The sequence below is a fragment of the Apodemus sylvaticus genome, chromosome 7, assembly GCF_947179515.1.
Source record: "Apodemus sylvaticus chromosome 7, mApoSyl1.1, whole genome shotgun sequence".
NCBI lineage: Eukaryota > Metazoa > Chordata > Mammalia > Rodentia > Muridae > Apodemus > Apodemus sylvaticus.
In genome coordinates this window covers 73024759-73040414 of record NC_067478.1, presented here as the reverse complement: position 1 = coordinate 73040414, position 15656 = coordinate 73024759, and the positions used below count along the sequence as shown (strand labels likewise).

The 15656-nt window shown below is 50.3% G+C and overlaps 1 protein-coding gene across 2 annotated transcripts in view; it reads left to right on the top strand.

Annotated features, from left to right (window-relative positions):
* Positions 1 to 3495: 3495 nt before the first annotated feature.
* Positions 3496 to 15656, top strand: part of Pstpip1 (proline-serine-threonine phosphatase interacting protein 1) — a 41757-nt gene continuing 29596 nt past the window's right edge. The window contains exon 1 of one of the 2 annotated variants that reach the window (XM_052188283.1): positions 3496 to 3982. In XM_052188283.1, coding sequence (XP_052044243.1) covers positions 3947 to 3982 — 36 coding nt within the window. In that variant the 5' untranslated portion in view covers positions 3496 to 3946. The remainder of the gene's footprint in view (positions 3983 to 15656) is intronic. The other variant, XM_052188282.1, reaches the window with a different exon arrangement.

The window sequence follows — 15656 nt, the reverse complement described above, 5'->3', positions numbered from 1 at the left end:
GGCTTTCCTGAGGAGACGACAACTGAAGAGAAGTAGGTATCTGGGCCAAGGTTGAGGCTAGGGTGGGGCAGGAAGAACATCCCAAGCAGAGGAGAGAGGTTGGAAAGAGAATCTGAAATACAAGAGAGTGAGGCAAGATGACAGAATGGAAGCCCAGTGGGAGGCAATTATCGAAGAGTCGGCTGGGTTAGGTCATGCGGGGTCTGTAGGCTGTGTAATGTCAATGGCCAGTGATCTAAGAACAACATCCATCACACAGAAAAGTAATAGCCGGGGATGGCCAGATGGGAGTCTGAAGGCATCGCTCTGCTACATGGAAAGCAGCCAGCAGCCAGCAGGGAGAGCTTCACGAATGCACGAGCACAGCCGCACGGGGACCTGATGCTCAGAGACGAGCCTGCCCAGGCTCTGAAGCTCCGACGCTGCCGTTTTGAAATTCCAAATAGCATGATATTATTGTTGGGCATGGTAATACATACCTTTAATCCCACATGTGGAAGGCAGAGGCAGGTGGATCTCTGTGAGTTCAAGGCCAGCCTGGTCTACAAATCAAGTTCCAGAAAAGCCAGGGTTAATAAAGAGAGAAACCCTGTCTTGAATATATCTGTATATATGTTTTTAGATGAATTAATTAATCATGTATAGGTGCGTGTGTATGTGTGTGTGTGTGTGTGTGGTGTGTCTGTGAGTGTTATATGAGAGTGCGGGCACATACCACAGAACATGAGGAAGTCAGAGAATGTTTTATGATAGAAGGTTCCCTCATGCTACCACTGGGTGCTGGGGATTAAACTCAGGTTATCTGGCCTGGTGGCACTCATCTTTATTACCTGAACCATCTTGCTGATCTTTGTGTGATTCAAGAGCAATCTCATATGACAGTGACACACATTTCATGTGGTAGCCTCCCATGGCTTCGCGTGGGCTGCTGCCCTGCCCCTCTCTCCCTACTCCTGCGGAGGTTCCATCTGCCTGCAGCAGGAACCCAGCTGCAGGTTTCTGGAGAAGTCAGGGTTAGGACTAAGCCCACAGCATCTTAGGATGGGCATGGCAGCTGTCCCCGGTTCAGACAGACAACAAATGACATGCTTGGCAGATATACTTCTGTCCCATGTACCTAGTACACCCTGGCCGGTTTGCAACACCCTTGGGGATTGATTGCCTGTCAGTCATGGGCTGAGGCGTCTGATCACGATAAACGGAGATGCCTGGCTCAGCTTACCTGTCTCCAGCAGAACACAGGCCGATCTGGTACCTGGCAGAAAAACTCGGAACTTGATAGTGTTCCGCACTTGTTCCACAATATTCATTGGGGCGGGGGGGGGGGGGGGGGGATTGTAAATAGTAAGTAAAAACACCACAGATATAATAATCCCCAAATGTCTACCACTGGCAATGTTTCTGTTACTTATATGGCTTAAAGGCATAGACAAAACGGCTTTAAGACCCAAGTCCGCCAGGAGGCTCGCTGTAGCAACCAAGGCTGTAATGACTGATTTTGCAATTTATTTTCAGTCCTTGGACCTATGACCTCTTGAATTCTTCAAACACATATATTCAGAATACTATGTCAACCAGTCTGGCCTGGCCTGGGTGGGTTCCCCCTCATAGTGTGGCCTGGGGCACAGCTGCCTAGACATCAAGGCAAATTATGTTCTGAGGCAGCAGAAACAGTGATTAGAGAGCTGTGAGTTTTCAGGCACAGATTCCCCTCCCTGAGGACTGGGTTTGGCGTGGGCGATGGCTGGGGAGGGAGGGAAGAGGCTTCTTGAACATCTCCATCCAGCCCTTTCTTCCCTCTGTCTCCTCTGCACTCCACAGCTCCCCTCGGCCTCCCTGGCAGCACCATCCAGGCCTTTAGCCATCCTTGCAAAACCCCCTCCCTCTTTATTTCCCACCTTCTCATCCCAACACTGTCTTCTGGTTCCATCCAATAAGGAGAGATCTTTCTAGAATGTGAGTGCCTGTAATTCCGTTAGGGTAGAAACCAGATCTGCCTCCCCTCCTGGCAGACCTGTCCCAGCAAGGTCTGACAGAGATGGCCATCAGCATTCCTTGTGGCTCTAAGCTGAGAGGGTCTCATGGTCACAATAACTTTCTCCAGCATCTACGATGGCCCCAGGGGGTCTGCTGTCATGGTGATGATGCAGAGGTATAATCTACTCTTAGCCAATGAAACACCAGGGGAGGTCACCCAAGAGGCTGAGGAACAGGACTTTGGAGAAGAGAGCCTGAATTTTGCCTTTCTTTCTTTGAGGTAGCTGCATCTGGAGGGGTAGGGTCAAGAGAGGGGCTGGACCGACCCAGCAGACAGAGAGAAGGGAGTCCTGGAGAGGTCAGCAGGGAGCCCAGCCTGGGCTTTCCCTGCTCCTTAAAACAGGGCTCCTGGTAACAGAGGACTCTGGCCTGCTCTCTGATTTCAAGGTTTCATCCCAGGCAGATCTGTAACAATAAAAGTAGCTTCAGCACAGGGCCTATGTGTGGGGTTCAGGTGATCTGATGCCCTCTTCTAGCCTCTAGAGGCATCTGTACACGCCTAGCACGCGCACGCGCACCTGCACACACACACACACACACACACAAAACACATAAAAATTAGAAATGAATCTCTTTTTAAAAGATGCCCCAGGATTCTAGAGAAGAGGGCTTCCAGCCCCAGGCCTGCTGTGCCTCTTCTTGGGGTTGTTTAGGGAAGTCTGGGCGTGCCCTCTCTAAGCCCTGGCACATGTAACCCACACTTGGGAGCTCGGCTGTCTGATCAACCCAGCTGGTCCTAAGGTAAGCCCTGGCGAGAGTGGTGATTTGTGGACAGTCCCTGACTCTTTTCACCAGCCCACCCGGGGCTCAGGACTCCCAGAAGCCTCCTCTGGCTGCGTGGGCAAACCATGTCTCTGGATAGTGTTTCACAGGACCTGCCAGTCCTACAATGAGAAATTCCAGAGGCATCCTTGATACGGAGAACTTTCCCAAAGACTGGCAGATCGGGCGGTCTGAGGCTCCAAGTTAGGTCAGTCAAGGTCCTTCCACTACTGCAGGGCAGAGTCCAAATTAGACAAAAGCTGAACCTGGGTCTCCAGACTCCTGTCTCCCTTCATCTCAGATAAGAACTGAAGATGGAACGGGTGAAGATTTGCATGGGGACCAGGACCCATGCCTCATCAGTCTGAGGTTACCTGCTCACTCTACCTCTCCACCCTCATAGACCCTGGACCACAGCTGAGGCTGCCCCATGCTGTGAGCAACGTGAGGGTAGGATCTAGTCTAGGGCATGAGCTGCCAAGGTTGGAAGGAATGGCGGGTATCCTTGACCCGGGTGAGACCCTAACAACTTAACCTCTTGAGGCCTGAGAGAGTAACAGCCACGGGATTCCTAACTTGATGGTTCTCAAGCTAAACTGGGCCAGGATGTGAGCAGGCAGCAGGGTGGCAGGTGGCAGGCGGGGCTGTGCAGGAGAAATGCGGCAGCTCAACTTCCTGTGGGTTAGAGCCCTGCGCCTGCCCTGGGGGGAGGTTGCACAAACCTTCCTGTGCCGGCCTCGGGCTGCCTGCCTGCCTGCCTGGCCTGTGCACATCCTGCCTCTCTCCCAGCCTCTGCCTGCCACCTGGGCTGCCTGCCCTGGGCCTCAGCCTGCGTCCTCCTCCATCACTGGGGCTGGCGAGAACCTAGGCTGGAAATCGTGGCCCACCCTTCCATCCCTGGGCAGGGCTCCTTCCTCATTTCGCTGCCGATTCTAGCCCCAAACAAAACAGGTTGAGCCTTTCTCCTCCCTCCGGCAGTTGCCTCTGGCCTGTGGCTGCCTTCAGAGGTTTCAGACGGCGCCGGCTGGAGGTGGGAGGGAGGGCTGGGCTAGCCGCGCTAGGACTGGGCCGTGCTCCTGGCTCCTGGCCCGTGTTCAGCTCTGCTTGAAGCAGGAGTGGTAGCATTTGACACAACAGACGCTGGAGGATGATGGCCCAGCTGCACTTCCGAGATGCCTTCTGGGTGAGTGGAGTCGACTGGGGGCGGTGAGCTTGCGGAACAGGTCCCGCCAGGCAGGGATCACCTTGGAGACTGACTTACGGGTACTCCCATAAAAATTGTGCCTTGACTTTGGTCTTAATTATCATGGAGGTGGCCTGGGCCACTGTCTCTGCTGACATGAAAGGCAAAAGAGGTGCCCTGGCTGAGATAATGAATTCCTCCTCACAGACATCACCCCAACAGCCAGCAGAGGGACGGCCTCTGTACTCACCGGCTGATTCTCTTCTGGGAAGTGCTGTCCCAGCGGCAGAGCTCGCCAGGACAGCCAACTGGAGGATTTGAGGAGGATTTGTAGGGAAGAGTGTGACAAGGGAGAATTCAGCAGCCCCAGCACCAGGCCAACTTTGATTTGGGTCTCAACTTTGTAGGGGCTGGGTCAGTTGCCGGTTCTCTCTGGGCCTCAATTTCTACATCTGTATAATGGACATAAGTACAGATGTTTGACAGCTGAAAGTGATCCAATGCAGTAAAGCCCTGGTGCTTTGCATTAACTCTCTCTCTCACCCAGCCTCTGAGCTCTGCATTCCTGGGGCTCTTGAGGGAGGCAGCTGGGCTAGGCAGCTTCCTGCTTGCCTTTTCAAATTCAGCACAGGTGTGAATCAAATCTTTTTGCCCATAAGATAAGGGAGCCTGGCCGGCAAGGGCAGTAGAGGCCACAGTGCTTGCCCCTCTCCTGTTTTTCCACTTTTCCTTCGGCTTCCCCTCTACCCCTCCACCCCTGGCCGTCCTTAGGGCTCTTGGAGACACTGGGTTGGGAGCTTCTGGTTAAAGCCGGGGATGTATTTCTCCTGGGGATAACGCTCCAACACCACAGGGGACTCTCAGGACCTCCTACTCACGCGGTTCTGCCCCAGCCTCACCCGGGCCCTCTCCGAGGGCCAGAGCTGGGAGGACGAGGCTCAGTGAGCCGCCCTTCCTTCCTCTCTGGACAGCATTGCTTGGGGTCCATGCTAGAGAACGGGTGCCCTTCCTCCTTTGAAACTGACTTCACAGCGGACAGACAGCCTTACCTGGAGGGCACCTTGTGCCTGTCTGGGCATTTTTTACAAAGTTTCCCATTTTTTACAAAGAAGAGTGTAGGAGCAGTTCAGAGCTGCAGATGAAGGCAGCTGCTTTGGCCGTCTCCTTCACTGGGGTGCTCACTGCCCAAGGTGACCGCCAGAATCCAGCCGCTGCTCTGACTTGAGCCCTGCCACCCAGGAAGGCCAGAGACCCTGACCCATTTTATCCCTAGTGCCTCCATCATCAGCCCGGTGGCAGGGGCCAGGCAGAAGGATGACATAGAAGACATCAGGGTGTGGCAGCAGCGGCAGGACCAGCTCCCCCACGGCTGCTTCCTGGGTGGTGTCACACTGTGCCCTCCCTGTCCTCGCTGCCCCTCTGGGCTGCTGCAGAGTCATGGGCTTCTCGTCACAGCTGGCTCCCTGGGCCTTGGGTGAGAGAAGCTTCCCAGGAAGGCAGAGCAGAGGCGGGGAAAGTGGACAGTGGGGCCCTTTCACGCCGCCCCGAATCCTGCAGCCTGGCAGTACACTCCTTGAAAATAGTCATAGGCCTAGAGTGGTGTCACATGTCTGCAATCTCAGTTTAGGCAGAGAGAAGGGGGCCAACGTGAGCTGAAATGAAGCAAGCCTGGTCTGCATGGTACGAGCTCGTGTCGGATGACGGAGAGGCAGCGGGTGGAGTTAGGAAGAAAGGAAAGGACAGGATATCTAGTTTTGTTTTGTTTTTTAATGAAATTGTATTTGATTATATTTTATGTGTTTGGGTATTTTGCCTACATGTGTGTCTATGCACCATGTGCATGCAATGCCTGTGGAGGCCAGAAGAGGGTGTGGTATCCTCTAAAACTGTAGGTACAGATGGTGTGAGCCACCACCACCTTACTGGAGGAATTAAACCCAGGTCCTCTGGAAGAGCAGCTAGTGTTCTTAACTGTTAAGCCGTCTCTCTAGCCCCAACATCTAGCTTTTAAGTAGTGAAAGGAAACCCCTGAACTGGGTGGAACATTTGTGTCTCAGAACATATCATTTATCTGGCAGCTTTGTCCTGGACATGGGGGTGGGGGTGGGGAAGGGAACCAGCCATACTTCTAACATCAGTTCATAAGACAGAGGGAAGCAAAGGTGTCCTGGAACTAAAGATGTCGAGACTAAGGGCTATCACCAGAGATTAAGAGCTCATATACTTATAGGAGACACCCGAAAGCCGTGTGTGTGTGTGTGTGTGTGTGTGTGTGTGTGTGTGTGTGTGTGTAAGGATTTGTGTGGATGGATGCATGTGTGCCATGGTGTGTGTAGATCAGAGGGTGGCCTCTGGTGTTAGATTCCCTCTCACCTGTTTTGAGGCAGGCTCTCCTGTTTGCTGCTGTGTGTGCGTGGCTTTCTACCTGGGGCTGGAGCTTCCAGGAATCCTGTCTCTCACTCCAGTCTTGCTTTTGGTACTCTGGGATTATTGACTTGAGCTGCGCCTGATCTTATGTGAGTTCTCTGATTCAGACTCAAGTCTTCATACTCACGTGCAAAGTGCGTTACCTACCAGCTATCTCCCCAGCCCTGCCCCAAGATTTTCACAGGCCCCACAGTTTATTGGCCTGAAATTTGAACAAGTAACATAGAGGACTATCCTCCCAGCTAAACTGCCACCACCTACGCGTTCAGCTGGGGCTCGCTTCTATTGGTTCCTTCTCAGAAGGAAGGGCGGAGAGTGCAACGATGCCCTCACCTGTGTATCCAGCTGCCCTCCCTCCCAGTGCAATTTTGCCCTAATTGCACGTGGCCTTGCCTCAGGTTCTAGGGGAAGGGCTACAGCACATATGCAGAGAAGGACTAGGTGAGAGGTTCCTTCTGTGAAGCTCTGGGGGAGATTAGAGTCTGTGCCTAGTACAGACGTTCTCTGGGCTGCTTTAAGGTCATTCGTGCTCCTTCCCATAACCCCTCACTCATCGCTGAGTAAGTAAACTCATTGGTTCCCCATCGTGGACTTCAGTGGACTCGTGTGACAGTTTATCATTGGAACCATGAGAGTAGAAGGTAGATGTTTATGCCTCCATCTAGGGAAGGAATTTTAGCAACAAGTGTGTCCACGGGGCCCTGTAGAAACAGCCATTCATAGGGGCCTGTCTGGGGCTATAGTTGGTGATAGATAAATGTTGGTGGACCTGGCTAGTAGAGGCATTCTCACCTGGTAGCAAAGGAGACAAAGAAATTATAGAAAACAGATATGATAGGCAGGACATGATGGCACACACCTTTAATCCAGTTTTGAGAGCTGGAGGCAGCAGAATAGCAAATTTAGGACAGTCTGGGCTACTGTCCTAAAAGAAGCTGTAGAAGAGCCAGAGATATACAGCAAAGCCCTGTCTCACGTCCTCTCTTCCAACAAAAGCAGATAAAATGACTTAGAAGTAGTGGGGACATTTAGCATGGGAATAGTATAGTCCTGCCCCTCGTTAGCCTTGTATTAAAGTCTGTCTGCATAGCTACACAGTGTGGATGGCCTGATTCTGGCTGTGCAGAGTGTTTCTGAGGCTGGCTGCCAGGGGAGTGGGTTTGGGTGGCTGGCCGCAGTGGGAAGGAAGGGAGACAAGTGTTTTACACACACACTGACAAGGGGCACTGTAGATTTGCTGGTAATTTGTGGCTAAACCTAAGAGCAGGACCTGTCAGGTGAGATCAGTCTGAGGCTGAGAATAGCAGGCTTCCCCCACTGAGAGGGCTTTATACCTTACAGAACCTGCTCAGCACTGGGTCACAAGTTAAAAGAAGGCCCAGGCCATCACACCCCAGATGCCAGTGACCACAAGTGGCCCATGGCCTGTTTGTCTTCCTGAGCTCATTTTCCCTTGGTTTAATTTTATATGGTGTGTGTGTGTGTGTGTGTAAATTACATTTTAATCTGTAGGAGGAGACACCACGGCATGCCAATGTAGGTCAAAGGACATCTTGCAAGAGTCATTTCTCCTTCTTCTACCATGGGGGATGCTGGGGATCAAACTCACGTCACCCTTACCCAATGAACCATCCTACCAGCCCCTCCAGGGTTTTCTAGTGGAATTCTGTGCTAGGAGATCTAAAATGGGCCCTTGAGTTTTATTCCCACACCTAGCTAAATAAGACTATCTTGCCTTCAGGATGTCACAGTTCAGTTGGTCGGACTTGGCAAGGTCTGCTCTAGAACAGCCGAGGCCAGGTGCCCCCTTCCCACCCCGCTCTCTGCTGGCTGGGACTTGTGTAGCCAATGGCCTTGCAAAGGAATTCTTGAGTATTGTTTTAAGAGGGAAAATCTGTTTCTGGGTCAGATTTCCATGAGATCCATCAGATCTCTTTGGGGAAAGCTAAAAGAAAAAATAAAAGTTGGAAGAGGTTGAGGCCCGTATGCTGGCATGGGCCGTCACCTCTTGTTCGGGAGCTACGGGACATGACTAGGCTTTGCCCTCTAGGACACAGTCATCTCTCGTCCTTCCAGGCTGAGCCTGCCCCTTCCTGTGTGTCCCCTGCTGCTAGTGCCTCTTCCCCTTCCCAGTCCCGAGACTCCGAGTTTCCCCATTTAGGCTGAGAGAAGAGACCTAAGGGGGGGGGGGTCTCACGCCAGCATGTCCTAAAGCCACTGTCCTCTCTTGTCGAACCTGTCCACTGTAGTGCCAAGAGAGTCTGCCACTTGCCATGCTGTTGAAAGTCTGTTTTGTCCTGTTAAAGCTAGGAATATATCCTCTTTAAGGAAAAAGAAATATTAATATAAAACTTTCCAAAAAGGAAAGTCAGAAAACGGAGAAAAAGTTAGGAAAGAGTTCCCTTACATTGCACAAATTATTATAATAATAATATCTTGTTATATATGATTAGTTTACATAGGCACACACATACTATGTGCACAATCTTATATTCCCTCTTTTTATGTTTCTACTATTTAAATTGTGGCAAAATACACATATCATAAATAACGTCATTCGGATACTTGCCTCTTGGATATATTCAGCTGAATTTGCATTTGGATATTTGTATAAAACAACTGGGACAAAAACGCAAGACGTTGCATTATATAACAGGAAGTTGTTCTAATATCTCAGTAAAGGGAACTTCAAAGCACTATTTCCAAATCTACTGTGCCGTGCAGTTGGCCGAATATGAAGCAAGTATATGACAATTTACTCACATCAGAGTCTGACATTGCCTTCATGATGATGTACTTGGGAGACTGAGGCAGGAGGATTGCGAGTTTGACTAGTATGGGCGACATAAGGAGTCTGAGTCCAGTTTGGACTGCATAGTGAGACCTGTCTCCAGCAACAGGGCTGAGAGGACATGAAGCAAAGCTGCCATCCCTGCAGCTAACCTGGGCATGCAGGAGCCACGGCGGACTGAATGCTGGTACACACAGCCCAGGAGGGGCCACGGACTGGGGGCCAGGCTGAACTATCCACGGTAGAGCTGACAGCAGAACCTGGGCCTACTGGTTGTCAACAAACTACCACCAGCTGGCTGATGGGTGGTAGCCATGGTACCAAGAGGCTGCATTTCTCTTCAGGGATTTGACCGACAGGGCAGGCATAAATTCTTCAACTGACCCCATATATTTACCATCTTAACTCTCCTCCCCCGTGTTCTGGATCCCCATGAATCCCCTTCCTTTCCCCATCTTAACCATTTTTAAGTTGTACACTTCAGTTGCATCTGAAAGAAACCTCTGCGTTAAGATATAAGTTCCTCCGGTCAGTTCCTCAGCATTGGTGTGAACAGCGACTTTAAGACCTCTAAAGGTCCCCTGGCTACAGTAGGAACCTTTAAACAGCTGCATGGATGATCCGAGTGGCTTGGAAGGGTCTGAGCCTGGGGGGAGGGGGGCGAACCAGAGCCATCTCAGCTTTTAGGAAGGACTTGGAGCAGGGCAGGACTTGCTTACTTAGGGTCAAGGGGCCAGTGGCTCCCTGTGGGCTGGTGGCTAGGAAGCAACAGGGCTTGTAGAGAGTGCAGGAGATGAACCAGGAGGCTCTGGGTGTCTTAGCCTTGGCTGCCACCAGCCACCTTCCGTGTCTTCCTCCATGCAATGTGAGGGGTAAGGGTGGGCAATCTGAACAGGTCTGTGCAGTGTGTGGTGAGCTGGGGACCTGCAGACACAGCATCACAACAAGAGTCTCTAGAAGGCTGCTCTGGATGAATGAAAGAGGTTAGCTGTTGTCAGGTAAGAGGAAAGAAACTGGTGAGGGATAAGGCCAGGTGGCCAGGAGCATTTTGTCATATAAACACGTCTGTCACTGAGTTCTGAACCATGCCTGCTTCATACTCACCGAATTAAACAAGTCAAAATAAGAAAGAGAACATTTGTCTCAAGATCCATGAAGATTTTTCTTAGTCTCAGCTGCTTAAGACATCCCCAGAAGAACATAGCAGCACTTCTTGGTGCTAGCATCAGGTTGGCCACCCCACAGGTGTCCCCAGTTATAGCTACGAGTGGCATCCTGGCTTCAGGAAGCTCCGGACACAGTGGTTCAATGCCCTCTACCTGTGGATCCCAAGAACAGCTTGGCTGGACTGTAATCTTTGTGGGATGGCCTACCCAACCCGTGCCTGGGCTAGCCCTGGTTTCTGTGGGTTCAGGAGAGGTGCACTTTCCCTGCTTTTTCTTATTCCAATGGAGTAAGGGGCATATTTACTCTTCACAATTAAATATAGATTACACACGTCATTTTAAAAAAAAGAGAGAAGATGCTTTTAAACAAAACCAAGTAATTCTGTTTTCAAGGCCAGAAGGTATTTTTAGGCCAAGTTTGTGGTTTGATAGTGCCACCCCTTCCACAGGCTGTGCACGAGAGCTGCCAGAGACCAAAATCTTGGCACGGCTATGTCCATTCAACTGGCATGGCGTGTTGGAAGAGTGCAGAGATTTGTGACTTTGACTGTGCTGCCTCTGCCCTGCCTTTCCTTTCCTTTCCTTTCCTTTCCTTTCCTTTCCTTTCCTTTCCTTTCCTTTCCTTTCCTTTCCTTTCCTTTCCTTTCCTTTCCTTTCCTTTCTTTTCCTTAACTTAACTTAACTTAACTTAACTTAACTTAACTTACAGAGATCCACCTGCCTCAGCTTCACCACCCAGAGGCTATGCTTGGCTGTTCTGGGGACGCCGGCCTATTACCACTCAAGGATATACTTGCTGCAGGATCCACCCTCTGTAAAAAGTCTGAGATTCTTGACAGACACTTTGCACTTTAGGCTCCAGAAACTCAAACATTTCTCAGGCTCTTCTGGCATCTGCATAGAGCTAGGGCAGCCCCTAGCGTGGGGGGAGAGGGGGAATCTGGGAGCCAGGGGGGCAGAGCAGAGGTGTGGAAAGGGGACCAGGCACAGTTGATGTTGTGCAAAGCCCTGTAGGAAGGGAAGCCCGGCTGGGTTGTGAAAGGCTTCTATCCCTATGGGTGGCACACACACTTCCTTTTCTGCCCCTTTCTGTGGTGACTGCAGGCTACAGCTGGACTACCCTCCACCTCACCCGAGCTGGCTGACATCACAAAGCATCTGAGGGGAGGAACTTGCTGAAATGGCGAAGTGGGGAAGCCGAAAATGCCTTGGCTGAGCTACCTATGCCAGGGCTACCCCGGTGATGGCTTTGAAGGCCACTCCCTCACAGGCCCTGCTGTTTACCAGGGCTTTCTTGACGGTTGTCTGGTTTCACCCTCACTTTCTGGGTGAGCCTGGAGGTAGCAGCTTCCCTTTCTGGGCCCTACTTTGCTTATTTATTTTAGAGCGATGTGTCACCGTCACCTACAAACTGGCTTGAGGAAGGGGAGGCTCCAGGAAGTGGTGACGATCATTGCTGGTTCACCACAGGGAGCTGGGCCAGCATGGCTCTCAAGGAAGAGTTATAACCGGACGTGTGTCTCTTGAACATAAATCTTTCTAGAATGCCTCTTTAACCATGTCCAAAATTACATCCCACCACCAGAGAGTTGTCTCTTTGGTTTTAAATCACAAGATGACCCATGCCATCTCCCTCAATTACGCTAATGGTCCCGTGTCATTGCTAGTCATTCTTTTTTAAAATGATTTTCAGTCAGGCACAGTGGTGGATAGGGAATGAAGGGGGGTGGGGTGGGACATAACTATAATCCAGGCACTGAGGAGGCTGAGATAGGAGAATCATGCGTTCAAGACTAGCCTGGACAATATAACAAGATTGTCTCAAAAATAAAAACAAAAACAAACAAAAACCCAAGTTCATTAACTGATATATAACCACTGAGTTGGGGAGATGCTCCATTTGTAAGGCACCTGCTGTGCAAGCACGAGAACCCAAGTTTGGACCCCCAGGACCTGTGGAAAAGCCAGACAGTGTCTGTGAGCACCAGGCAGGGAAGCTGCAGACAGGTGGATCCCCAAAGCTCAGTGGTCAGGCAGCCTATAGACCCTGTCGATCACTCAATCAATAAAACAATGAGGTAAAGAACAACCGAGGGAGGCCTCTGAAAGCTGACTTCTGACCTCCATGTACAGGAAAATGTGCCCACATAATGAACAAATACCAGATACATGCACACACACACACGTGTAAACACACATGAACTGCGCATGTTAATAGAATATCATGAAATGGTTTGATAACATGTTGTATCCACTTCTTTAAACTCTATCATTTCTTCATTGTGAAAACTTCCAAAATTATTTTCAGCTTTTTGGAACAAGTATACAATATTGTCAAGACTCTGCTAGTCATAGTTTAGGTTTGCACAGAGAAACGGTCATGGTGGCACTAGGCACTTGGACCCAGGTGGGGCTTGGCTGCCTCTAGGGTTAGAGAAGCCCTTGGGATTCTGGGATGATGTTTGCTGCGGCCTTGCACCCTGGGCAGTGGGTAATGGAGCACATAGGCAGGCCAGCCGCCATTGGGTGAGAGCAAGTAGCTGCTCCTGTGGGAGGATGGGGCGCCAGATGGCGCCCAGGGCTTCTCCTTCCTGTCGCGATGAGAATGAGAAATGGTCTGTGGCAGGCATCAGCTTGCCATGTTCAAGGGACCACAAGGAGGCCTGTTTGGCCAGAAGGAAAGACTGAGGCACCAGAGGAGATAAGGTCAGAGCTGGAGTAGGACCAGGACTCTTAGAAACCCCAGTGTCTGGCTGCAGACCAATTAAGTCAGATTTTCTGGGGGAGGATCAGGCCTTGCGTGTGTGTGGCCCTGGAGAACGGAGCCCTGGTGCTGAGTCCTGCTACTGCTGGGGCTCGCTCTGCCTTTATCATTTGCTTGGCTTCCTTGGCTCGCCTGAGAAAAGCAGGTGAAGTGGAAGGTTTGGTTTATGTGTGTTGGGCTTTTGTAGTAAGTATGTGTAGCATAAAATTTACTCTTTTACCCGTGTTAAGTGTGTCAGTTGTATTTAGCACACTCACTGTTTCTAGAACTATTTATTCTGAACAGAAACTACTTCCCTTAAATGACAGGATTCCCTTCCTTCCTGCTTTCCCGGGCTGCCACATAATCCCCGAGGAACCAGCTTATGAAGAGGGAAGGCTCCATGGTTTTAAATGGTTTCTTGGTCCCACTGCATCAGTCGTAGTGAGGCAGGGCATCGCTCGAGCAGAGCTGCCCCCTTTACGGCAACCAGGAAGGAAGGTGGTGAAGACTGTGGGAGACGGGTGAAGGGGAAGAAGGAAGTGGAAGGGAAGCAGAGGTAGCAAGAGATGAGGTCGGGGAGGACACCTGGGTGCCAGTACCTTCCTCAAAAGCAGGTCCCTAATGATGTAACTTCCTGTCTTTAGGACCTGCCTTCTGAGGGCTCTGCCTCCCAGCCATAGTGCCGCAGGCAGGCAGGCAGGCAGGCAGGCAGCCAAGCAGTGACTCGAGGACTTCGAAGGACATTCTCTCCTTACCCTGTTCTGCTTGTGTGAGCACTGGGGTGGGGGTGGGGAAGCCCTCTGGGTACTGAACCCAAGGCCTTGCATGTGCAAAGCAGGGACTCTCACCTGGCCCCTGTCACTACCTCTGGCTCCATCTGAAACCATTTGTTGGTTTCAGTTGCATTTGTTGGTTGACAGGTTTCTATATAGCCCAGGGTGCCCTTGAACTAGGCTATCCGCCTCTAGAGTGACGCAGTTGTAGCAGTGGGCACCGCATTCAGCTCTACTGTCTGCCTCTGTGAACTTGACCTATATTCCTACAAGCAGAGCCTAGACTCGTTTATTGTCGTCTGGCTCAATAGACTTGACATAGCATCTGTGAGGCTCAATCGTGCTGTAGTATCTGTCAGGAATTTTCTCATCTTGTATGGCACAATTCTGTGTGTCCCATCGCAGGTCTGGGGTCTCTGAAGATGACCACATGATCTAAAGTATCTTGGCAAAGCAGGAAAGTTTTACTTCTGCAGGAATGAACAGGCAAGCTCCCCCACCGTGTGCTCTGCTGGGGTCGCATTCCTTTTTTTTTTTTTAAAGATTTATTTATTTATTATATGTAAGTACACTGTAGCTGTCTTCAGACGCCCCAGAAGAGGGCTTCAGATCTCATTACAGATGGTTGTGAGCCACTATGTGGTTGCTGGGAATTGAACTCAGGACCTCTGGAAGAGCAGTCAGTGCTCTTAACCACTGAGCCATCTCTCCAGCTCTGGGTTTTCATTCCTAAAGCACAGGGGGCCCTGTGCCTCGCTCTGAGTGGTCTGAGCTTAGACGCACACTCTCACAGGACTCACTGATTTAGAATAATGCAGCTATAAGCATAATAGAATTTTTTAAGCAGAAATGCAACTTTGAGCACTTATTTTGATTTCAAGAAGTGCTGGCCTGGATAAATTGGAAAGTATGCCAAGTAGCTTCTTGTTAAAAATATTTTTTCATGGAATTTTGTTTTATTTGACCATTTTGAAGAACAGACAGCGCAGTTTCTTTATAATTCAGACAGGAGCGAGTGGGCATAAGCCACGGCCGTGCATTCATCGCTGACGGACACTTGGCTGCATCTTCCTTCCTTTTCGGTGTCGTGATTAACGCTGCTTTTCATTCAGGGAGAATCTAGAACTGTGGTTTCTGTATCACATGGTAATGCCATGTTTAACTTTTCCATCACAGTGTTGGGATCAAATTCAGGGCCTCGCACATGTTAGGCAAGTGTTCTGCCCTGAATTACACTGCTGCCTGCTGTCAGCAACATTATGACAAGCTGGTTTTCATACTGACTGACCCATTTTATATTCCCTCAGCATCGGGGAAGGGAGATGATTTTCCACCTCTTTGCTTAGACTTGTTAACTTTTTATCTTCCTTCTCCTCCTCCTCCTCCTCCTCCTCCTCCTCCTCCTCCTCCTCCTCCTCTTCCTCCTCCTCCTCATTATTTTCCTCTTCTTCATTTTGAGTCATGGCAATCCTAGTTGGCATAAAGCAGTCTTACACTGTGGTTTGATTTGCATTTCCCTAACGACTAACAGTGTAGCGCTGTTCCTGTGCTTGCTGGCCACTGGGATACCTTCTTCAGAGACTTGTCTACTCAATCCCTTTGCCCATCTTTGAACCATGTCATTCGTCTTCTTGGCAAATTCTCTCTGTAGACTAGATCTCACTCTTTAACAGGCATGTGATTTTTTATTTTTTTTTTGTTGTTGTTGTTGTTTTTTTGTTTGTTTGGTTTGGTTTTTTGGATTTGGTTTTTCCGAGACAGGGTTTCTCTG